Source organism: Lutra lutra, chromosome 1, assembly GCF_902655055.1.
Source record: "Lutra lutra chromosome 1, mLutLut1.2, whole genome shotgun sequence".
Taxonomy (NCBI): domain Eukaryota; kingdom Metazoa; phylum Chordata; class Mammalia; order Carnivora; family Mustelidae; genus Lutra; species Lutra lutra.
The window spans coordinates 80,938,098-80,964,043 of record NC_062278.1 but is presented as its reverse complement, the minus strand read 5'-3'; the positions used below and the strand labels follow the sequence as shown (position 1 = coordinate 80,964,043).

At 38.4% G+C, this 25,946-nt stretch overlaps 2 protein-coding genes and 1 long non-coding RNA gene across 4 annotated transcripts in view; 2 read left to right on the top strand and 1 right to left on the bottom strand.

Moving 5' to 3' along the window:
- Positions 1-2,931, top strand: part of GPR149 (G protein-coupled receptor 149) — a 66,923-nt gene extending 63,992 nt beyond the window's left edge. For both annotated transcript variants that reach the window (XM_047728492.1, XM_047728488.1), the window contains exon 4: positions 2,045-2,931. In XM_047728492.1, coding sequence (XP_047584448.1) covers positions 2,045-2,617 — 573 coding nt within the window. In that variant the 3' untranslated portion in view covers positions 2,618-2,931. The remainder of the gene's footprint in view (positions 1-2,044) is intronic.
- LOC125099127 (uncharacterized) overlaps positions 1-17,450 on the bottom strand; it is a 124,522-nt gene extending 107,072 nt beyond the window's left edge. The window contains exons 1-3 of the long non-coding RNA XR_007127033.1: positions 17,395-17,450; positions 15,808-15,899; positions 9,744-9,838 (exon numbers count right to left, since the gene is read on the bottom strand). This is a non-coding gene — a long non-coding RNA (uncharacterized LOC125099127). The remainder of the gene's footprint in view (positions 1-9,743; positions 9,839-15,807; positions 15,900-17,394) is intronic.
- Positions 17,451-17,502: 52 nt separating this feature from the next.
- Positions 17,503-25,946, top strand: part of DHX36 (DEAH-box helicase 36) — a 54,091-nt gene continuing 45,647 nt past the window's right edge. The window contains exons 1-2 of the mRNA XM_047728439.1: positions 17,503-17,846; positions 25,095-25,219. Of these exons, the coding sequence (XP_047584395.1) occupies positions 17,586-17,846; positions 25,095-25,219 (386 nt within the window). The 5' untranslated portion in view covers positions 17,503-17,585. The remainder of the gene's footprint in view (positions 17,847-25,094; positions 25,220-25,946) is intronic.

The window sequence follows — 25,946 nt, the reverse complement described above, 5'->3', positions numbered from 1 at the left end:
AAAACATCTTATTATACTATATTCATTCCCTTCTTCTTGTGATGATGTGAGATGATAAAATACTTAACATGATGAGATGAAGTGAGGTGAATGACATAAGCACTATGACACAGTGTTAGGCTACTACTGATCTTCTGATCATAGGGCAGAAGGATCGTCAGCTTTCAGATCGCAGTTGACTATGGGTAACTGAAATTGTGAAAAGTGAAACTTTTGATAGGAAGGACTACTGCAATACTCAGCAAATGTTTAATGAAAGCATAAATAAAAAATTAAATGAAGGCCATTTCCCCTTTGCTGAAAAGCTGTTACCACTCAAACAATGCTTTGGTACAGTAATGAACCTAAGTATTGCTCCTGTCTTTTCTGCTTCAGTCGCACATATGAAGTTGGTGAAGTTCTTTGTCTCAGCAGAAGGGTAAACTGAAATTTACAGTGTAAGTTTTCAAAGTTTTCAGCCCTTTAGGGTACAAGGCCCTAAACTTAGGTTCTTAGGACCCTTTATGGATAAAGAGGATTCAAGACTTCTCCATAGAGAATAACTAAAAAAGACTAGTAACATGTCTTGTACACCCTGAACTATATTTTTCACTGTCCCTAAAAATCAAAGAATTAGGCATGAAGGCACCCAAATGAATCTCATGATAAATCCTCCCTTAAAATTTTCTCTTAGTAGAAGAGAATCCAAATTGTAGTCCTGGGCTTCCTAAAGCCACACTTAGGCCCAGATACAAAATGCTCAAGGCAAATAGGGTGACCAACTATCCTGCTTTTTTCTGGAACTGGGAAGTTTCCTGAGATGCAAGAATTTCAGTGCTAAAGCTGGCATAGTTACAGGCAAACAGAAAGGTTGATCATCCGAAATTGGCAAAATACCATGAACCCTCGTGCCAATTCCTCTATAAAGACACATTTAAGGCAATCCAGTTGGTAAATCAGCTTTTTAGATTATCGGGGCATGTATGAAAAGTGTTAACCATCTTCCTTCCTGGACTACAACATTTCTTTAATTAGGGATTGCAAACCTTACAATGTAACAGAATCACTTGTTTAAAATAGACTGCTAGAACCCACCCCCAAAGTTTCTAATTCAGTAGGCCTGGATAGGGCTCAAAAAAATCTGCATTTCTTACAAGTTACAAGGTAATGCTGATGATGTTAGTCTGGGGATCTAGCTTTGAGAGCACTGCTCAAGAAGCTTGGTACCTTCTGAGACTCACATGTAATCAAAAAAGAAAACAAGTCAACTGGAAGTATGAAGATATGAATCAATAATATAAAACACAGGCTATTGTAAGAGTCTGTTTTCTTTCATTTCTTAAACACTTATCAGTGGCAAGTACAGATTTTTAAAAATCTTAACATACAAAGTTTTAAATAAAATATAAAAGTTTCTAACCTTCAAGAAAGTTTTTGCAGAGATGTGGGAGAGTTCTCTATAATTAGATTTACTTTAATGACTGTGATTTCTCTGTGGAAAAGTGAGCACAGTGTAGCACTGTTTTGGGGACATTTGGTTCCTCTTCTGAATGCTCAAACCTAACAGCTGAATAATACTTTATACTTAATTTGAATCACAGTTTCACAATTATCATTCTCTGTGACATACTAAACAGGAAAAAAAGCGCATTTTGATAACACAGTCTGCATTTCTTTCAACCTATGCAAACTTTTTAATGTAACAAAACTATAAAAGCAATTTCAGATTATATATACGCATTCAATTTTATATCCATATTCTGCCTTTGGAAGCACTGACTGCTGCCCCCCAACAACACACAAATTTTGCCATAAGCTACAGGAATATGTCCTTTATCTTCAAAGAAACGTTCCTGACTGTCCTCATTTAGATATTATATTTGACCTAGGAGAAACTGAGCTATAGTGTTTTGATGGTAGAATTTATATATCACTGATAAAGGTTTCTAGGGAAATGGGTCTGAAATAGAAAAAACTCTATCATATTGATGAATAAAATAAATTTCTAAATGTCCTAATTCCAGAAACTAGTTTTCAGTAGTAACAATTTTGTTTTTGTCCCCAGCGTTCTGCTGGTGCCCTTGCCATTCCCTTGTGTGCATTCCAGGGGACTGTGTCTCTTCAAGCACCTACGGGGAAAACCCTCTCTCTTTCTACCTATGAGGTAAGTGCAGAAGGACAAAAAATAACCCCAGCCTCTAAGAAAATAGAAGTCTATCGATCCAAAAGTGTTGGCCATGAACCAAACTCAGAAGATTCTCCCTCCACATTTGCGGACACCAGTGTGAAAATACACTTGGAAGTTCTTGAAATTTGTGATAATGAGGAAGCCTTGGACACTGTGTCAATCATTAGCAACATCAGCCAGTCCTCTACACAGGTCAGATCTCCATCCCTACGCTACTCACGGAAAGAAAACAGATTTGTTTCTTGTGATTTAGGGGAAACAGCCTCATACTCTCTCTTTTTACCCACGAGTAATCCCGATGCTGATATCAACATCTCCATTCCGGACACTGTTGAAGCACATAGGCAGAACAGTAAAAGGCAGCATCAAGAGAAGGATGGCTACCAGGAGGAAATCCAGTTGTTAAATAAAGCTTACAGAAAAAGAGAGGAAGAAAGCAAGGGTAACTAGTGATCATTTGGTCTAAAAAAGGCAAGAACGGGTCTGCAAGTTCAAACTGCTGACCTAACACTTTTGTTCCGAGGCTATTTGATTTCCTTTATTACTTGTTGGTTTATATAAGCATTACAGATTTAGTAGTTAACTGTTTTTAGGGTAAGCAGCTGGAACTAGTATAAACACTTAAGTGCTTTTGATGTATTACCTGTAGATCACACACTGTGGTAATTAAAAATTTGTTTCTTATCTGATTCCTAAAGCTGTTTTCTAGATCAAATATCAGCCTCATTTACTAATGTTTTTGTCTGCTTGTCATCCTCAGAGTAAACAGAAAATTGCATAAATTCAATGAATATATTGTTCACATGCTCATGTTTCAACATATAAGGTTGGCCTTTATTGCAAGGGGTAAGAAGATATTTTGGGAATGGAAAAATGTAGCAAAACTCTGTGTTGTATTTAAAGAGAATTGTCTACACGTGCCTAGCAAATCAAGCTTATTACAGTTACTGCTTTAGCTTTATACCCATGTTTAAGAAATATATTTTCATGTAAAATGGCAAACTAGCTAGCTTCCAACTTTGAAACATGCATGCCCATAGTCTGTAAATAGTAGTTTCCTTCATAAAGTACAAATTGCTTACTAAATGTTTTCTTCCTTTCTCTCTTAAATGTAAGTATTTTCCTTTCATCTTTCCATTTTGTCAAGATTCCCTTGAAACAAAATGTTGTATGTTACAAGTGGAATTAGTAGTCCATAACTCAAACATTATTGGAAAAGGTTATAAATGTGCACATTATCATTTCTAGAATTGTTTTATTTGAATGGATATTGGGGAAAAGCTCTGCCAGATTAAGTTTTGTTAGGTATGCTCAATTAGATTAACAAAGTTCTGGGTAAAGCTGAGGAAATCCACTAAGTAAAAAAATAAAAGTGTGTTTCTAAAGCTGCAGATTTGGCAAACTTTTTAAGCCATTCTTGAAGTATAGAAAATTTTCATACAAATATTATTCTAATTTTAGGTGCTTTTCAGTTTTTTTCCTCAAAGGCATGTATATCTCAAGCAAATTCAATATATTTTGTTACATGAGTGTACGGTATACATTTTGGCACTAATTTTAAAATGTGTTACATTGGAAAAATGCAAGAATCACCTTATCAGACTATTAGTAATGTATATGTCAAAAATTATGAAGTGATTTTACTTCAAAATGCTTTATTCTGATCTTTCTTTAAACATACATTAAATGTATTACTTAAATGTTTATTTTCCAAAGTTATTGAGTTGACATTTTACATGTATTTGACTTTGTGCACTGCCACACCTCACTCACATATCTTATTTACTATTTACAGACTGAGTGAATTATATTTTTAAATGATTAATTCGGGTTTATATTTTATTATACTGAATCAGAATTCTAAATTACTTCATATGGACTTTCAGATTGTTTCAACTTCAGAAGACTATTTTTTTTTTGCCATCAAGAACTCATTTTCAAAGTAATTATTTCAGTGGACTTTATGTCTCTTTTACTCTCTCAATATCTCCTCTTCTAAACTTGGGAAGCAAAGGTACTGGCATTAGTAGAGTTTGTAAAGCAAGCCTCAAATAATGTCTAATGTATAAATTCAAAATCAAATATGTTATCCCAAATATATTTTATTTAAAATGCCTTTTTATATCCCTAAAATTGAGGGCTATTTTATTTCTTTAAAAGATTTATTAATTTTAGAGAGAGAGCGTGGGAGAGAGGGAGAGGGAGAGAGAGAGAATCCTGAAAGAGACTCCCTACTGAGCCCAGAGCCCAACTCTGCGGTGAACTGGGCTCAATCCTAGGAACCTAAGATCATGACCTGAGCCGAAATCAAGAGCCAGCTGCTTATCCAACTGAGCCACCCAGGCGCCCCTTAATGGAGGGCTATTTTAACATAATGACAAATGACCAGATCAATCAAATATTATAAATTAATGGCACTGAATGCCTGTTATAAAAACAGAAGTTGAATATTCTAATAATGCTTTGTAAAAGATAAGCTTTGATATATTAAATTTAGATGTATAATTTTATGAAAGAGAAAGGCGATTTTGTTCCCTTACAGTATGATTTTTGGCAGCAAGGAAATCAGAAACAGAATCATAATAAAACTGAAGAAAATAATAAAGATTTAAATAGAAATAAATCCTTTATAACTGGCATAGCTCTTTAATACAGAGGAGAAGATGATGGAAGTCAAGATTTAAAGAGCACAAGAACTGGACGGGAAGACAGTAATACTCCTTCCCTCCTGTGTACTATTTTCTTTTCATTGGACTTGGGCCTATGCTGGGAGAACTGGAAAAACAAAAAACAAAACAAAACAAAAAACCCCAAACTAGGATATTCCCATTTAATTGCCCTTGGCTATTGAATTAACTATACACTGGATATACTTTAAAGTTCTGGTGTATTAGGGATGGCTCAGTCACTTGAACATCTGCCTTCAGCTCAGGTCAGGGTCCTGTGATGGGGCCCCACATTGCCATTGTTGTTGTCCAAGACAATTGTAGTTGAAGTTAAAGAAAAATCTATAGGAGCTATGTATATGCATGAATGGTTCCTCCCAATCCTTGTTTAGAAAGAGTAAGGATAGGTAAGCTACATCAGTATAAAGTCTACTTACTCTTTAAAGTAAAAATGTAAAAATGTGTTTCTGTAAGAAATACCCTCGTAGATATATTGTACTTTTTAAATAGCTTACCCTGTTATATTTTATTAGTAGTAAGTACTATATTGCATATAGCTGATTTCTTTTCTCCATAAACTGATGAATCTGAAGACTAAAATTACTTATTATCTAATAAAAATATCACCATCTGGTGGTGACTTCTACAAACTGAAAAGACATATCTAAGACTCCCAGTTAATATAAACACATGTATAATCTCAAAGAGTTGTGACTGGCAGAGGCAACCATTTTGAAGACCAAAGCATTATTTTGAATATAATAAAAACCATTTGGATATACATTATTTGGAAGCTTTTCTCAACATGGTTCTTTAGTATTGAATTTCATTAGATTTTGTCTAGGTTTCTTACTTATTCTATTCAGCTACTTTCATTAATTTATTCACTATAACATTTAATGAATACCTACTATATGCTAGAAATTGTACTAGGTACTTAAGATTATGACTATGAACAAAAACAAAATGCACACCGCCCCCACACACACACGAAATGAATTTGAGCCAACTGCAAATTTAGAGAATACAGTTCACACAAGACTTCCCTCACTCCTGATACCAGGTGCAAGTTTAGGATATCCCCACAACCACTATCAGTTTCCATAATTTCCTAGAAGGATCCACAGAACTCACAAGAAATCTGTTTTCTCACAGTTATAGTACATTACACGATATAGTCTAAAATCAGCTAAGAGAAGAAGAATATACAACAGAATCCAGAAAAAGTCTGAATGTGGACCTTCTGTTGTCTGCTCTCCATGGAGTCAAGGACAGCATTACTTTCCCAGACATCAATGTAAGACAACATACAAGGATTACTGCCAGGAAGGAAAGCTCATTTGAATCTTGGTGTTCAAGTTCTTTGTTGGGACTCCATCAGGCTAGGAGTAGGGGTAAGCATGGTCACTGCTCACATGACTGATTTCCAGCTCCTAAAGAAGTCAAGTTGATAAGGAATGGCACAAAGCTTCTACCTTAAATCACACTGTTACTATTTGGCTGATCCATGGCCCCAGACAGGGTCACTCTTTTTTTTTTTTTTTAAACATTTATTTATTTGACAGAGATCACAAGTAGGCAGAGAGGCAGGCAGAGAGAGGAAGGGAAGCAGGCTCCCTGCCGAGCAGAGAGCCCGATGCGGGGCTCGATCCCAGGACCCTGGGATCACGACCTGAGCCGAAGGCAGAGGCTTTAACCCACTAAGCCACCCAGGCGCCCCCAAAGTCACTCTTATAAAGCGACATGTTTCAGGCGCTTAAAGGCAACCTCCCCAAGAGGGGAGAGACCTCTTTTTGGATGGGTTAAGGTCCACACTATACATTTATATACCATACATGTATAAATGTATGTATCTCAAGTAATGTTAAATGTATTGACAGAAAGTGGGTACCAGAGATAATAAAAATGATAAGAAAAAAATGAAAATAAGAGGACAATGATGGAAAGAGTAATTTTTCAAATATTTTGGTTAGGAAAGACTTCAGTGATAAGGTAATATTTTATCAATCAAATAAAGTTATAAAACACACTATATATCTAGGGAAATCACAGTTCTAGCAAAGGGAACATCATATTCCCAGAACTGGGAGTATGCCTTTTGTATTTTGTGAAACCATTGAGGAGGTCAATGCAAATGCAGATAAGTGAGAAAGAGAAAAAGCAATTGGAAATAAAGACAGATAAGGGCAGGGAGAGACATATCATTAGTGCCTTGAAGACCAGGTGTGGACTGTGAATCTAATTTTAAATTTTATTTAAAGGAAGTCATTGAGGGTTCTAAGCAAAGGAATGACACGTTTGAATATAAAATCACTGTCTATTATTGTCAAGGGAAATGACTATGAAAGTACAATATGATTACAGAAGAAACAGGAGGCTATTTTAGTAGTCTGAGTTAGAGGTGATATTTGCTAGGATTAGGGTGATAGCAGTGGAGATGGTGATGGTATTGTATTCTAATTCAATAAATAGGAAGAATTTCCTTGGTTACTAAATAAATTACTCACTTCTTAAATGTTTTTTTATGGAGCCTGTAAATTGAGGGAAAAAATTACCTATGGCAATCTATTTTCTGTTAACACCTTGGAAAATCCCATCGTTTCTAGTGTTTTCCATATATCACGGAGACTAGAAGCCTGAAAAGTATATTTTCCATTCTTTCTTGCCGGTGAGTTTCAGGTTTAGCATCTGCCAGAGAGAGGTATTTGTGCAAGATTTGGAGGACAAAGTTGAAGAAAAGCAGCAGCAGTTAAATGAATGTTCCTAACCAGTTGAGGCTTTCTCCTCTAAGACATGGTTTAGGAGTCTAGGCTCTTTCTATCCTGCAGTTCCACCTTTTCAATTTTTATGATCATTATGTTCATTTGTATTAAGTTGGCAGGAGGAGAAAGGACAAGGAGGATCCTGCAAGGACTGTTTCGGGGTGGCCTGGAAGAACAGAGGCTCAGCCACTGCAGCTTCTGCTATATTGGAGACATCTCAGTATACAGTCATCCTCAACTTCAAAAGAGACAGATGTATATATTTATCTGTGCACAGGAAGAAGACACCTAAACTTGGTGAACAGCTAGCAGCCGGTCTTTGCCACATGCTATGACCCTAACTAGACAATAATATACCATACTATAATAGAACATAAATAGTGCCCCCTCCCTGGTATCATGAGATACAGAGATACTGCATATCATAATCCAAGAATGGTACATTTTCCCAAGTTTGAGTTATTTGGCCTTGAGTCTAGACCAGACTATACGGCTCCAAACCTAGGTCAATTTGTTTATATGATCTCTTCTTTAGTTACAATACAAAGAAAATCATATTTGTATGTCTTTCCTACAGTCTTGAGATCTCAACTTCAAAATACATAAAGAACACATGTGCAAACATTCACATATACAAAAACACATGTTTTGTGGGTTTTTTTTAGAATAAGCAGGGACTTGGCATTGGACAGTCAAAATCCCAATACAAAATGACTACAATGATGATATTTTGCAATATTATGTAGAACAGTTTAGATTCCTGGATTCATTTCATCTTGAAACACTTTATTAGAGGAAAATCTTTACCTTCACATACACATAGTCTCACTGAGTAACTTGTCCAGAAAAAAAGAAAAAAAAAATCTCTGAAGCAAATTTTATTTCTGCCACTCAGCAGTAATACAATTCCCAGAAGCTTTAAAATGTGAGGATCAAAAAATACTAGGGTTTGGACAAATCCATGGTCACCTGGTTACAGGAGTAAAGATACATAGCTACTTGCTTCATAGAAGCCTTAAGACTTTGTATTTTCATTATTTAGATGAAAATTCATTGTTAAATTTTTTTTTCTCAGGACTCATTCATAATATTTTTTCTCTGAAATCCCAGATTATCTGTTTACAGTAGACAGAGAAAAATCCACTAATTTAATGAGATTATGTAGTTTTCAAGGGAAAGTATGTTATGCAAGATGCTCAAGAAGACCTTTAACATGGATCCTGGCATCCATTTTTTTTCTTCTTTTTCCTTTCATAAGAAACAGATGGAATTAGCAGACAGTGACAATAATTCATAGTTAACGATGACAAAATGTCTGGTTTGCCTGGGCTGGTCCCAATTTACAATTGTTTTCCTGGCATAAAAATTAATAGCATTCTCTTTAACTTTTACAGAATTGGACAATAAACTACACAATCACTCTATAGTTGTAAAGCAAGTTATACCTAATCTGTATGTTTTTCCCCCCAAAACACAGGATGCCTATAGTAAGTAAAAGGAAACTAGGTAATGCTTATACATTTCCTGCTAAAAGTTCTTCATTTGCTTTTCATATTTCTATTAGAGAATTTAAAAATATTCTCTTTCTGTATTTTGCGTGAAATAAGAAAATTATGCTTGGATGTCATCAAGACTTACCCTGAAAGAAGGTAATAAAAGGGGGACAAGTATGTCATGCCTTCAGAAGCTTAGCTTAAAGGTGAGGACACCCCACTCCTACTGCTAACTGTAAAGTACCAAATCACAAAGAAAGCAGTACCTCTGGAGCCACTGAATGCTTGGACAATTAAATTCAAAGAGGACGCTGAAAACAGATAATATCTGCTTTTGAAAAATAATAAAGGGACAGAAAAATTCTCTGATTGATCTTTGCCTTTTATTGAAATATTTACAGTTCACTATAACTAAAAGCATCAGAGTATGCTCTGAACCAGAGCACTGGTTATGTTAACTTTTCTCCTGCAAATTTCTCTACTCTTCTCCATCCTACTCTCTTGCACCAAGAGATTGACTTGCACCAACCATGTAAACAGACAGAAGCAAATGCTCTCTGGGTTTGGACAATGGGGACTTCCAGCAAGAGATCAGAGACAAGGAAGAAAGTGAGATCAGGAAATTTATTCCTCTTCACCTTGGACTGGATCTTACCTTTTATCAGCAGTCACTGCTTCTTACAGAAAGCTGACTCTGCCATTTTCTTTCAGGATGCCGGTACTCATTCCCTTTCTTCATTCACCTTGGGCCTAGAAATAATAATATCTCTGTTGCTACTAATTCCAGCTTAATGAAATCTTTTATAGTTCCTTTAAAAGATCTTTTGTACTTACAAACTTTTAACATGTATATATCAAATGTTCTCTGAATTACCTTGTTTTAAGATTGTTACCTGTTTTCTTTTTTTTTTTTTTAATATTTTATTTATTTATTTGACAGAGAGAGAAAGAGAGAAAGAGAGGTAGGCAGAGGGGGAGGGGAAAAGCAGGCTCCCCGCTGAGCAAAGAGCCTGATGCGGGCTCTATCCCAGGACCCTGAGATCATGACCCGAGCCGAAGGCAGAGGCTTAACCCACTGAGCCACCCAGGTGCCCCTGTTTTCTTTTTTTTAATATACATTTTTCAAAGATTTTACTTATTTATTTGACAGAGATAACAAGAGAGAGAACACAAGTATGCGGGAGCTGGAGAGAGAGAAGCAGGCTGGAGGGGGAGAAGCAGGCTCCCCACTGAGCAGGGAGCCCAGTGTGATGCCAAACTCAATCCCAGGACACTGGGATCATGACCTGAGCTGAAGGCAGACACCCATCTATTTTCTATAGAGACTGTAACTGACATATCCACAATCTATAACCTTTCAAGTGTGTAACTATCTTGGCTGTACAGTGGAAGAGCCTTGGGCTAGGAATCAGAAGGCTTAGTTTCAACCTCTGATTCTGATTCTAACTCTACCACTGTTTGACCTACACTTGAACTCTCCAGAGCTCTGTTATTCTTGAGTGGATGTTAGAAAGATTAGGGATGAGGAGAGCGCAAGCAGATAAGATTATCTGTAAAAACTTTTAGTCATACCATTATTTATAAAATTTTTAAATACTAAATGAAGGTTAAGAATCTGCAACTTCTCTGAAACCCTACGGTTTCTATGAAAACCGTACTATGATAAAGATATGATTCTCTTCTTTGTTCAAGAAGAATACCCTTGATGGATCTAGGTAGAACAGAGGTTTGGTGTTCTTAGATCAAGACACTTCAGTGTTTACCAATTTTATTTAATAATTTTTTTGTTTTCTTATAAACATATAATGTATTATTAGCCCCAGGGAGTGTTTACCAATTTTAGAATGAAGACAAGGACAAAATCCTGACTCATCTAAAAGATTCCGTAAAAGTCAGAGAAGCAAGGAAACTGGTGATAGGAGCTGACAAAATAGGCATAAAGGAGGACAGATCAATTTGAGATAATGAAAAAGTAAAATCTCAGGATGCCTGGGTGGCTCAGAGGGTTAAGCTGCTGCTTTCAGCTCAGGTCATGATCCCAGGGCCCTGGGATCGAGTCCCGCATCGGGCTCCTTGCTTGGCAGGAAGCCTGCTTCTCTCTCTGCCTCTGCCTGTTTGTGCGCTAGCTCGCTTGCTCTCTCTGAGACAAATAAAATCTTAAGAAAAAAAAAAAAAGAAAAGAAAAAGTAAAATCTCCCAGAATTCCAGGGGAATGCAGGGATTCAATAATTAACTTTTCTCTTTAGCACACTGGATATACTAAAAACTATAACCAGAGATTTAAAAAATATTCAAAATATGGTGTGCTTTCAAAGTGGTAAGCAGGAAATATGTTGAAAGCTGAGATGAAGGAGGGAGGTCAAAATTTAAACACATCTTTCCCTCCCTTCCACCTTCACCCATATTCTCTTATAATGTAAGACTTCCTTCTTTTTAACTTTTTTTTTTTTTAGATTTTTATTTATTTATTTGACAGACAGAGATCACAAGTAGGCAGAGAGGCAGGCAGAGAGAGAGAGGAGGAAGCAGGCTCCCCGCCGAGAAAAGAGCCTAACGTGGGGCTCGATCTCAGAACCCTGGGATCATGACCTGAGCTGAAGCAGAGGCTTTAACCCACTGAGCCACCCAAGTGCCCCAAAACTTCCTTCTTTTTTTTTTTTACTTCCTAGGTATCAGGGGTTTTCATTCCTTTATATCATCTTCCTTAAGGCAGACTTCACACTCTCCCCTCTCTGGAGTTATAATTGTGAAATGTCTACTGGGGAACATGACTTATAGGGGCGAGGACTAAAAATATGTTGATTTAGTATTACAAAAGTGTCTCTGATAAATAGATAAATGAGGTTTCAGGGACTGAAAATGGAAGTTTTTAAAGCAAGGAGGAATAAATACTGCTGCAGACACTTAGTTTTTTCTAACTTTCATAAGACTACATTATTCCTCATGAAATATATCAATGACAGTGGGATCGTTGCCTTGGGGAGTTCTCATTCTTTTTAGTCCTTCCATCCCTTGACTTTCTTACCCTAACCATAATAAAATAGGGAAAAAATATGCCTATTCATAGTACCTGACATATAATAAGCGCTCAGTAAATATCACTTGCAGTATTAGCATCCTTTTTCCTACTTCTAGTTGTTCTATGAATAGCGGCAGATGTGTCTGTGATACAACACAAGAAGTTTGTAAAAATATCAAAGCTCATGATCAGTGGAGAGCACATTTAAGAAAGACATCTTTCTAGCCTGCCCAGAGCACAGGATAAAGCAGAGCATCAGCAAGAGTAACAATGGCAACTCTAACGAGGCAGTCACTCCTTTTGTTTTTGGGCATTAGGTAACCTAAGAATTCTTGCAGATTTCAAGCAAAGAAGGAAAACAAAACAAAACCCAAAGTATCAACTGCTACTTTTCTTTTCATTAATACCTTTGTGGTCTTTCCTTAAAAACCTTCCTTTTGGGCAGATTTTTACTACAGTGACATTTGCTCTAAAGTGTCTGCCTAAAGCAATAGCCTCAAGCAATACCATATTACTTCATGCTAAAGAAGTCAGGAAAAGGGGCATCTGGGTGGCTCAGTGGGTTAAACCTCTGCCTTTGGCTCAGGTCATGATCTCAGGGTCCTAGGTTCTCAGGGTCCTGGGATCGAGCCCCGCATCAGGCTCTCTGCTCAACAGGGAGTCTGCATCCCCCTCTGCCTGCCTCTCTTCCTACTTGTGATCTCTCTCTCTCTCTCTGTGTCAAATAAATAAATAATATCTTATAAAATATATTTTTTAAAAATCTTAAAAAAGAATCAGGATAAATTAATAATTTTAAATTGATAACTAAGATTCTGCTTAGGATTAACAAACATGAGGTGAAAAGAAATAATAGAATTTAGCAGGAAAGAGAGATAACACTACCTCTCTCTGGGGTTGTCATAAGTATTATGTGAAATATGGAATATTATATTACTTTTCCATTGCTGCCATAACAAATTACCAGAAACTCAGTCTTAATTAACACAATTGTAGTACCCTATGATTCTATAGTTTAGACGCTTAGTAAGGGTCCTCAGTAGGCTAAATATAGGGGTAGGTAGGGTGTGTTCCTTTCTGGAGGCTCTAAGGGAGACTACATTTCCTTCTCCAGCTCTAGATGTTGCCTACATTCCATTGCTTGTGGCCCTCTTCCTCCATCTTCAAAGCTAGTAGCAGTTGCTTGAGTCCTCATATCACATTACTATGAAATTCTCTTCTGTCTCTTTCTTCTACTTTGAAGAACACTTTTAATTATATAGAGCTCATCTAGATAATCTAGGATAACCTCCCCACTTTTAGGTCAGCTGATTAGCAACCTTAATTTCCCTTGGCCATGCAATTTAACATAGTGACAGTTCTAGGGATAGGATGTGGATCTATGGGGGTCATTAGTCTGCTGACCACAAATGTGAACTGCCTAGCCAACATGCTAGGCAACAAATAAATGCTAGTTTTCTTCCCCACTTACTCCCTATTAGTCTTATTACCCTATTAGTCTGTTCAGGCTGTCTCAGTAAAACGCCACTGGTTTCAGCGCTATTAAACCACTTTATTGGCTTAATAAATAAATGCTATTTATTAATAAATAAGTACCATTCATTTATGGTATTATTCCAGCTTAAACAACAGAAATTTATTTTTTAAAGTTCTGGAGGCTGGGAAGTCCAAGATCAAGGTGCTGACAGATTTGTTTCCTGGTGAGAGCACCATTCCTAGCTTGGTGACGTCTTTGACAACGCATGGCCTTTCTTCTTAGGAAAGAGAATGAGCTCTCTGGTATCTTTTCTTATAAGGACACTAATACTTAAGATTAAAGCCCCGGGGCGCCTGGGTGGCTCAGTGGGTTGAGCCGCTGCCTTCGGCTCAGGTCATGATCTCAGGGTCCTGGGATCGAGTCCCGCATCGGGCACTCTGCTCAGCGGGGAGCCTGCTTCCCTCTCTCTCTCTCTCTGCCTGCCTCTCTGCCTACTTGTGATCTGTCCCTGTCAAATAAATAAATAAAATCTTAAAAAAAAAAGATTAAAGCCCCAACTTCATGACCTCATTTAATTGTTTCCTTAGAGGCCCCATCTCCAAATGCACCTACCCTGGGGGTTAGGTCTTCAACATATAAATTTTGAGGAGACCCATTCAGTTCATAAACTCTCTTAGCTAACAACAATCCACACTATTTCCTTCATATTTTGCCCCAACGATCCCCAGTATGCCTACCCAATCTCACCCACTGAAAATTCACATACTTGTCACTGCAGGTAGTCCAATAAATTCCAATACATTTATTGGAACTATTCATTCCTTAGTCTTAATCATATTTGCCAAGGACTACCAAAATGTATCTCAGTCTGCTCTGTGTTTTTAACTCATGTAACCAACCACTTTCTAGACATCTCAATTTGTATGTTTCATGGGTTCCTCAAATTCCACCATGTATTATATAAAAATTTTTAAAGATTTTATTTATTTATTAGAGAGAGTGAACGCACGAGAGAGAGAGAGAGAGAGAAGAGAAGAGAAGCTGGGTAAGGGGCAGAGGGAGGAGCAGACTCCCCACTGAGCAGGGAGCCCGACGTGGGGCTTGATCCCAGGATTCTGGGATCATGACCTGAGCTGAAGGAAGACACTTAGCTGAGCCACCCAGGCACCTCCACATGTATTATTTAAATGCATTAACTCAACCGTTCCCCCATTCAAAAACAAAAAACAAAACCTCCTCATCCTGTATTTTTCATCTCAGGATATGGTATCTCTTTATTTGGTAGTCATTCAAATCTTTTTTTTTTTTTTTAAAGATTTTATTTATTTATTTGACAGAGAGAGATCACAAGTAGATGGAGAGGCAGGCAGAGAGAGAGAGAGAGGGAAGCAGGATCTCTGCCGAGCAGAGAACCCGATGCGGGACTCGATCCCAGGACCCTGAGATCATGACCTGAGCCGAAGGCAGCGGCTTAACCCACTGAGCCACCCAGGCGCCCGGTAGTCATTCAAATCTTAATCTCAAGAGTTATCTGACCCTTTCCTCTAATTGTCCACATCCAGTGAATCATCAAATCTGAGATTTTTTAAATATCCCAATATCTCTTTTTTTTTAATCTCCCAATATCTCTTAATTCTAGTCCTTTTCATATTCCATCTTGCCTCCCCTAAATCATAGCCTTTTAACTAGCCTCTGCTTATACATTCTTGCCTCCGCCATTCCTTTTTCTTCAAAGCAGCCAAAAATAACCACTCTCCTTAAAGTTTAATATTGTTCTCTATGTGGCATATAAGGTCCTCCATGATTACGCTCCTTTCTACTTCTTTGGTCTTCTCCAACAATCTTAAAGTTTAAGGGTAGACGTTTCTCACTCTCAATATATATATTTTAAAGATTTTATTTATTTGAGAGAGAGAGCAAGAGTGAGAGAGAGAGAACACAAACGGGGGGACAGACAGAAGAAGAGGGAGAAGCAGACTCTCTGCTGAGTAGGGAGCCCAATATGGGATTAGATCCTAGGATCCTGAGATCATGACCTGAACTGAAAACAGATGCTTAACCAACTGAGCCACACAAGTGGCTCACTCTCCAACATTTTATCATCTCTCTTCACAAACATTGTTTCCTCCACCTGTAACAATTTCTCTACTCCCCATTAGTCTGGCTAAAGTCTACTTATCTCAAAAGTCACTGCTTAACCTCTCATTCTTTAGAAGGACTTACCTGATTCTAAATAAATTATTTTTGCTGTAACATCTAATGCCTGCTGGGAAAGAAAATCTTTTCCTCTACTCTCTTAGGTTTATCCTGGGGGCCTGAAAATTAAAAGAATGAAAGACAGATTAGCAAGAGAAGAGACAGATTTAATCACAATGGGTGGGACTACATATAAAAATGTAATTCAAGGAAAAGTTTAGAACTTAGGGCTTATATACTATCTTAATAGGGGAAGGGGAGGAGGCAAAAGATACTCATGGGAAAGCAACTTCTAGGAAGGAAAAAATGGGCTCTTATGAGAACAAACGGAATATATAATAGTCTTGTGACAATTCCTGCTTAGGAGTGATGCTGATTTCTAGTCTCCAGTAATGACTCAATTTTGTCAGTTTCTCTCCCAGGGGAAGGGATTTATGACAATTGAGTTCTTTTGAACTCCTTTGGGGGGTTCTGCTTTTAGGCAGCTGAAATATTTCAGAAACTCAAATGCCTTTGCTCAAAATAATTTTTATGCCCCAGAGGTGTAGTCTGAACCTCATCGCACAGTAATTTCTTTTGCCTTTCCAAGACTGTAAGCAAATGAAAGCTGAGGCCAGCACCTTTAAATCAGTTAAAATATGTAAATGAACTGGAGGTCCTCTGGTGACATCCAGGCCTTTTTGGCCCAGTCATTTGATTTATTCAAAAACAGCTTTGCTAAACACTAAGTGGCCTGGTCATTTAACAATAAATGGCTTCACATAAACATATATGATTCTTCAACTGCCTTTGTTTAAATTGCCTAAGACCTCTTTTTTAAAAAAAGATTTTATTTATTTGACAGAGAGAGTAGGCAGAGAGAGAGGAGGAAGCAGGCTCCCTGCTGAGCAGAGAGAGGATGCTGGGGCTCGATCCCAGGACCCCAGGATCATGACCTGAGCCAAAGGCAGAGGCTTTAACTCACTGAGCCACCCAGGTGCCCCGCCTAAGAGCATTTTTTTATTTTTGCCAGCCATGCTCCTTGTTACGCTGTTGGATAAAGGCAATAAATGATAATCCTTTAAGAGAGGAAGGGAGGGGCGCCTGGGTGGCTCAGTGGGTTAAAGCCTCTGCCTTCGGCTCAGGTCATGATCCCAGGGTCCTGGGATCGAGCCCCACATCGGGCTCTCTGCTCAGCGGGGAGCCTGCTTCCTCCTCTCTCTCTGCCTGCCTCTCTGCCTACTTGTGATCTCCGTCTGTCAAATAAATAAATAAAATCTTTAAAAAAAAAAGAGAGAGGAAGGGACAGTTTGTACTTATTTGAAACAGGTGTGAAGCTATTTTCAAGACGCAGCTACCAAAAAAAAAAAAAAAAATGATGAACTCATTTCTTTTGAGGCTTTTAGGAAAAAACGCCTCCATCCTCAGGTTCTTTTATTGTGTCAATAGATGTCTATTTTCCAGACCCTAATTGGAAGCAAACTTCGGATTTCACTACGGGTAATAAGAAAGTAAAAACCAAAACCCATTGCCTCACATGTTGGGTGTAGGTAAAGGAAACCTGCGAGGCTTTGCTCGCTTTCCGTCCACAGGTACAAAGGTAGACAACAGAAGACACGTCAAAGAGGACTTCACCTGAGCCACTTTCCGGACCACCGACGGCGCCGCCTGCGACGTCACCGGAAGCAGCTGCTGTGACGCTCAAACGGCCCTCCCTCTCGCGCTGGGCGCCGGAAGCAAAACGGAAGTGGATGTGCACCCGCTTCCGGGCCCGGGCGCCATTTCTAGCGGTTGCGGGTTCTCACGAGTTGTAGTCCGCTGGGACAATGAGCTATGATTACCATCAAAACTGGGGCCGGGATGGTGGGCCACGCAACTCCGGCGGGGGCTATGGAGGAAGTTATGGGGCGGGCCATGGAGGAGGCCATGGAGGGAACCGAGGCTCCGGAGGCGGCGGCGGCGGCGGAGGAGGAGGTGGTGGTCGAGGCGGCCGAGGCCGACATCCTGGGCACCTGAAAGGCCGCGAAATCGGCTTGTGGTATGCAAAGAAACAGGGACAGAAGAACAAGGAGGCGGAGAGGCAGGAGGTAAATCTGAGACTTGATAGCGGAGAGGGATGAGACGGGGCACTTTTTCCCCCTTCGCCGCCCCTAACCTTTTCCTTGCTTTTTGTTTGTTTCTTAGCTGGTGCATGTGCTTTGTGAAGTGAAAAGTGTGCAAAGGTATTCTGCTAAAACTTGCGTTAGCGGATATTTTGTCGTTTTTCGTTAGCCATGCTCAGCATTTAGATTTATGCAACGTGAATGTGTATTTTTCTTTAAGGATGTGAGAACGGTGAACAAAACAGTAAGTTCAGGTCCTTTCCGAAGTTAACTTTATTAGGATGTCCGTGTCATAGTATCCTTGGTCACCCTTTCTGTTAGAAAAATTATGGCCACTCTTGCCTGAAGAGCTCGAAAACAGCGGCCTTCTTTGTAAATACAGGTTTTGCGCAGAATAAAAGCTGTCAAGCACTCTTCTGAATATAGGTCGTTCAGAAGAATAGTCTAGCTTTCATTTTTAGTATTAAAATAATCATAAACTTACAGGTTTATGGTTTGCTGTTTTGTGTTTTTTTATGTTGGGCTGGGGAGAGTTCTGTTGATTGGCAGCTCCTTTTGAGAATGAAACTTAGGATCCTGGAAACAGAAGAAATTTCAGAAAAATGATTTGATTTAGTCTCTTCAGGTTGTGATTGCCCATTTGATTTATATCTTGAAGATCTGTAATAAGGGACGCATCAAAGTTCATTTGGTGCGAACTTCATTTTTTTTAAATTGCGTTTTGTTTTTGTTAAACAGAAGTTTTCTTACTGTAAGTCTGAGGCATCTTTTTAGTAACTTTTTTTTTTTTTTAAGATCTTATTTATTTGAGAGAGAGAGAGAGGGCAAGAGGAGAGAAGAGAGTCCCTGCTAAGCAGGGAGCCCGGTGAGGGACTAGATCCTGGGACTCCTGGATCATGACCTGAGCTGAAGGCAGTTGCTTAACCAACTGAGCCACCCAGGCACCCTAGTAACTTCTTTAAAAACATCCTTCAGGGACACCTGGATGGCTCAGTGGGTTAAAGCCTCTGCCTTCAGCTCAGGTCATGGTCCCGGAGTCCTGGGATAGAGCCCCGCACTGGGCTCTCTGCTCAGTGGGGAGCCTGCTTCCCCCTCTCTCTCTTTGCCTGCCACTCTGCCTACTTGTGATCTCTATCAAATAAATAAATAAAATCTTTTAAAAAAATCCTTCATATTAAAGAATGTGTGTAATTAAACCTTTATTTAGGCTTTTGTTTCTAAATCATTTTATTTCTTTATTTGTTCTTTGTCTTTTCATCGAAGTGTTTTTTTGGCGTTATTCATTTATCTTCACACCTTATCACATTCTTCTCTTTTATTTTATTTTTTTTTTAAAGATTTTATTTATTTATTCGACAGACAGAGATCACAAGTAGGCAGAGAGGCAGACAGAGAGAGAGGAGGAAGCAGGCTCCCTGCAGAGCACAGAGCCCGATGTGGGGCCCGATCCCAGGACCCTGGGACCATGACCTGAGCCGAAGGCAGAGGCTTTAACCCACTGAGCCACCCAGGTGCCCCACATTCTTCTCTTTTAATACACACACACACATCAGCCCAAAGTTGTTCATTGAACAAACTTTTTTAAATGGAGGGAAGCCTATCTAAGTCATCTTAAAATTGGAAGAATAATACAGGCTGATTGCTATAAAAGGATGTATGGGGTAACTAGAAAGTTACTCTTTATTTTATTTAGCCCCTGTTTCCCACAAGGTGTTATGCATGTTGCCATGGGGATCTGAAGAAATAATGATGTTGGGAAAATAAGATCTAAACAGGTGAAAAGTTTAATCAGGAAAAATTGTTCATTATTATTTCCATCTGAAGCTAGTTGCGTGATGGATCCTTGTGAAGGGAACTCTGGATTTCTGTCCTCTCCCCAAACTTTATTTTGGTAAATGTTTCAAGGCAAAAACAGAATTTATCTTTGATATTTCTTTCATTTCAGCACATCTGTCTGCTCTGCTTTCTTAATATATTCCATATCCAACCACTTGTCTCCACAGCAGTTACCCCACAAATCACGCCACTATCTTGTTCAGTGTTCTTGGCCTCCTAACAAGTCTTCTAGCTTCCACTCCTGCTTTCCACTAAGTCTGTCCTTTATAGAACCACTCATGGTGCTTTCAAAAGCAAAAATTAAGTCATCTCATTCTCTAGCTCACAACTTGGGATTGGAAGCCAGATCACTTCTGTCTGAGTTGAATACATTTACATTGCATCCTAACATATTTTACAGGAAATCTTGGTAACATAGTTTCAGTATACCAAGTTTCCTTCAGTGTACTGAGCCCATGTCCCCAATACGATGTAATTACAGCTTTTGTAAATACACTTCTGTTTTTGTTTTTTATTACAGGTCCCATACCATTCTCTCTGAAATTCATCTCCATCTTCTCAATCTAAATATGACCATTTTCAATGATTGGTTTATCCTTTTTTTTTTTTTTTTGGACCACGTTCAGCCATTTGTGATTGCTTCCCAGTCATCTCCCTTAGCTTTAATTACTTTTCACGTAATTCCTGTTTACCAAGTTATTGCATTCTAACAATGTGCTCTTTTTCTTTCAACTTTTTTTTTTTAGTTGAGTATCTAAAATATCTGAGACACTAAGTTAAGCACTATGTTAATAGACGGTAGTCACTATCTTACAGAAATTGTGATATGTTAGGGGTTACAAGAGGGATAGAGTACAATGTTACAGTATTATAATGAGAATATGGGCTGTCACCAAACTCAAACTAAGAAGATTCCAGGTTTTCCAGAGGAAGTAACCCATAAGCTGAAAGCTGAAGGATAGCAAAATGTGTATGTGTTTGGATTTGGGGGATTTGGAAAGGGATTTTCAGGCAGAGGTAGCAGCAGGTGCCACAATTTAGAGGTTAGGAGGACTCAAGGAACTGAAAGAATAGGGCATAGGGTGTTTAGTGTGATGAGATGAAGGTAGAGCAGTGGCTTTCAAACTTGTTGACCACTTCCCACATAAAGGAATATATGTTAATTTGCACCCAGTACACACCTATGTATAATTGAACAAAAAGTATCATAAAATAATACTTAATTTATCTGTATATTGCTCTGGGTGTGTTGTTGGTACCTTTATTGCTTTCTCTTTTTTATTAATACTGGTCATGATCCTTCAATTTTATAAGCAGCAATTTGAAAAGCCTAGGGCTAGAAAAATAAGGCAAGCCTTGAAATTTATTGACTTTCCCTAAGAACTCCTGTAAGCCATTAAATCATTTGAAGCAAAAAATTAAATGATTGAATTTGTGCTTAAGTTCATTCTGGCAGCAATATAGAAATTGAGTTGAAAAGAGGCAATCCTGGGACAGGGAACCAGTTTTGTAGCCTTTGCAGTAACTAAAGTGAGAAATGATAGCTTGAATTAGGACATTGGGAGTGGAGATGGAGCAAAAGGGACAGATTAAAGTGACTTAAGAGGGGTGCCTGGGTGGCTCAGGGGGTTAAGTCTCTGCCTTCTGCCCAGGTCATGATCTCAGGGTCCTGGGATCAAGCCCTGAATCGGGCTTGGATTCGGGAGGGAGGGAGCAGGGAGCCTGCTTCCCCTTCTCTCTCTGCCTGCCTCTCTGCCTACTTGTGATCTCTCTCTGTCAAATAAATAAATATTTTTTTAAAAAATTGTGATTTAAAAAGTGATTTAAGAAGTAGATTCAAACTGCTTTTATCTGGAGGCAAGGGGAAAGCAAGTATTAATAAATCATGTGTTGATGATTATATAAGGAACAGGCTTGATGGAGGAAGCTGATGAACTCAGCTTAAGGATGGAGTTTGATTCTGTTATAATTCAAAAAGTGAGGATTTGGCAGTGCCTAGGTAGTGCCTCGTAGCGTCAGACTTGATTTTGGCTCAGGTCATGAGCTCAGTCTGAGTCCCCCCAACCGTGTGCACACATGTGCATGCTCTCTTGCTCTAAAATAAATAAAATCCATGGGGGAAAAAAGCACGAGGATTTCGGGGAGGTAGAAGGCCATCTGATTCTAATGCCTAAAGAAATCTAGACTGGCAGTTTGTAGTCCTGTGGATAGTAGGAAGTGACCAGAGAAGATGAGAAGTGGGTGCAAGCCTAAATTCTGTAGGCCATTGTTTTCAAACTTGAATGTGCTGAGGAATCAACTGGTACCTTGTTAAAATGTGGTACTGGGGTGGAGCCAGAGATTCTGTTTTCCTTACAGACACCCAAATGGTATCAGTGTTTCTAGCTTGTGCATCACTGGAACAGGAAAATTTAAGGGGTGGAGTAAGAGAAATTTCTTAGATTCTTACCTAGGAAGTAACAGCCAGCGAAGAGGAAAGTAAGATGGGTGTTGTTTTGGAATCCAGGAGCAGTGTTGAAGGAGCAAAGAGTATATAAAAAAGGAAAAGTAGTCAAGAGTGGCAAATGTTACAGAGAGGTTCCATAAGAGCTCAGAATGTCTATTGGATTTAGCAACAAGGTCATTGGTAACCTTAATGAGAGCCCTTTCTGTGGAGCAGTGGAGGTAAATGCCAGATGGTAGTGGGGTGGCTATATTCTTGTTCATGTGCCTCCAGTGGGGTGAGGGGGGTGACAGGCTAGATCCAGGTTTGGAATTTTGGTACTCCTAAATTCTCAGCTGCCCAGAGCCTCTGGAACCACACTGTGGGAAGAACCTCGTTAAAAATAACTTCCAGAAAGTATAAATTGTGTTTTCAGGGGCTGTTTCATTTTTAAATCATCCTCCCTTTTTGTGAATACCTAAATTTCGTATAGCAAGGTAGGGAGAACTTTTATTCTGCTAATAGAGGTAAGAACTTCAACATGTAAGGTTTTGGTTGGTTGAAGTATTGATATAGCATGAATTTCAGTTGGAAAGAAATTGTTCCTCAGATTAAAAAATGCTTGATCTTACCTTTCTCATTTTGAAAGTGAATGGAAGAAACAGTGCCTTTGGGCCTTAAGGTGACTTTGCTTGATAATGACTTTATGTCCTGAGGCTTCCTTCCAGTATAGTCTGTAATCAAAGTGTTACTGTAGATTCTGACTGCCAAGAAAAAGCTTAACTTGATAGCCATCTGGTCTACACAGATGCAATGTACAATGTACACAGAGCAATAAATGTTAACAAGTGCTGAAGGCATTACAGAATTTAAAATATAGGACGAAAATGTTCTAATAATGATCCTCTATGTTGGAAGTCCCCAGAGCCACTCTTAGGTTCTGGTGTACTGACAGTAATGGTTTTTGTTGTTGTTGTTATTGTTTTTGTTTATTTTTTTGTTTTTTGTTTTTACAACAGATGATTACAGATTAAAATCATCAGAGGTTTAAAAAAAAAAAATGCATGGGGCAGAATCTAGGAGAAACCAGGTACAAGCTCCTAGCCCTTGTGGAGTGTATCCTATGTTATGAAGAAGAGATACGTTAGTCTGATACAGAAACCATTTAAAAAGATTTTATGCTGTAAGGTTAAAAAAAATGAGAGGGCTTTAGTACCTGTCTATAAACAGATTTTGTTGCAACCTGTAATTTTGTAAACCTTTCTTATCAGCCAGAGTTTTACTAGATTGGACTTTCAATTGTATGATAATGATGCTTTTTGTAAACTTTTTTTTTTTAATTTAATTTTATTTTTTCAGTGTTCCAAGATTCACTGTTTATGCACCACACCCAGTGCTCCATGCAATACATGCCCTTCTTAAAACCTGCCACCAGGCCCTCCCAACCCCCACCCCCACCCCAAAACCCTCAGTTTATTTCTCAGAGTCCACCGTCTTTCATGGTTCGTCTCCCCTTCCAACTTCCCTCGAGCTCACTTCTCTCCTTCACCCAATGCCCTCTGTGTTATTCCTTACGCTCCACAAGTAAGTGAAACCATATGATAATTGGCTTTCTCTGCTTGACAAATTTCACACAGCATAATCTCCTCCAGTCCTGTTCATGTTGATACAAAGTTGGGTATTAATCCTTTCTGATGGAGGCATAATACTCCATTGTATATATGGACTGTATCTTCTTTATCCATTCGTCTGTTGAAGAGCATTTTGGCGCTTTCCACAGTTTAGCGACTGTGGCCATTGCTGCTATGAACATTGGAGTACAGACGGCCCTGTTTACTACGTCTGTAAACTCTTTAGTAAGTTGAAGAAGTCTTCTGGAATTCCCCGAAGAGTATTCTTTCTGTGTATTTCTTTAAAGAGAAAAATGGTTTTAACACAGAAATCACACATGCTCATTGTAAAAGATAAATTCAGTCATTCATCCATTTGGCAAACTTCACCGTAGCTCTGCCATGTGTCAGAAATATATCTGGAAGAAATACTGCAAAAATGTAGAATGTAAAGTCAATAACCTATTTTAATAATAATGGAAATAAGATCCTGCTGCATATATTTTCTGCAGCTTTTTTTTTTTCCATTTAATACCTTGATTATCTTTCCTGTTTGCATACTTAAAGAAAAATCTCTCCTGTCTTAACTACTGGGTTTAAATTCAACTAATTATAATGTGCAACGATAAAAGAGCAGTTTTAGAAATTCTTGTTCTTACTGTCTACAGTGTAACTTCTATCTTCTATCTTCTCTGGTGTTTTTTTGGTTTGTTTTATTCTCATTCTTTGAAGCAACTGCATCATAGCCACCTGCATCAGGCATTACCTGCATGAGTGTTGATCAGTTTTATTCGTCTCAGCTCAGCCTTCTTCTCCATATATTCATCCTTTTTTGTGTATGGATTTAGCATTATTAGCCTTTTCTTCTGTATAAATAATGGCTCTGACTCACTGTTCTCTATAGTGCTTCCCTCAAATATTTATCCTTTTAGTGTAAGAACTTTAAAATGCTCATTGCAACCAAAATAATTCCAGTTTTCAACTCAGCTCCCCCCCTGCAAAATACATTTGTGTTTTAAAAACTTTAATTGTATCTCTGAAAATTTAAAATAGGGGAAAACTGATAATAATCAGTATGTGAGAGGTTAGAAGATAAAGGAACCAAAGTTTTAGTAAGGGAAATAAATGTACTTTTTTTGCCAGTCATATTAGAGGTAATTTTATAGATATGTGGCAGAAAAAGTTTAGAAGGATATATGCAAAGATCTTAACATTAGGTTTATGAAGTGAAATTGGACTAGAGGGCAAGTGTTGGGTAATTTAAATTTTATATACATTTGTTGGACATTTACTTTTTTGTTACTAAGTAATTTTGCATGTGTTTTCTAACGTTGATCAGGATACTTTTTGCTTTGCACAAAATAGAGAGCTGTAGTACACATGGATGAACGGCGAGAAGAACAGATTGTGCAGCTGCTGCATTCAGTCCAGGCAAAGAATGGTAAAGACTCAGAAGCACAGATCTCCTGGTTTGCTCCTGAAGATCACGGGTAAAACAAAACATGTTATTTGACAGAGTGGACATAGTAACATTTTTTTTTTTTTTTAAGATTTTATTTATTTATTTGACAGACAGAGATCACAAGTAGGCAGAGAAGCAGGCAGAGAGGCGGGGGAGCAGGCTCCCTGCTGAGCAGAGAGCCCAATGCAGGGCTCGATCCCAGGACCCTGAGTTCATGACCTGAGCCAAAGGCAGAGGCTTTAACCCACTGAGCCACCCAGGCGCCCCGTCATAGTAACATTTCTTAATAGCATTGGCTAGGGAAGGAATGATAATAAAAATGACATCTTTAGGCTCTTCAATAAGTGTAATTTAACTTTGAAGTAAGTTTTTTTTTTTCTTATGTAGACTGAGCTTATTTGGTGAGAGATTGAACAGCATAATCATTACACAAAAAGCTAAATGGTAAGAATAGTCTATTTGGATATGAGATTTATTAAGTTACTATTTACTGTTTTCCTACTCATCTTGTATTTCCAAAATTATCCTGTGAGAGAGATCTGGAAAAAGTTAAATTCTTGCTGTTTTATGATGATCACAGGAGTTTTTCTCATTTGGAGGAAAAATTAGTAGAGGTTTTTCTGGAACTGTGTAATATAGCATCCCATTTATAGCACTCAGAAGGGGTGGCAGGAGGAAGATGAAGTTGTGAAATAATGTTCAGAAAATCTGAAAAAAACACTGTAAGTTTTTGCAATGGTGGAGGGATGGCTATT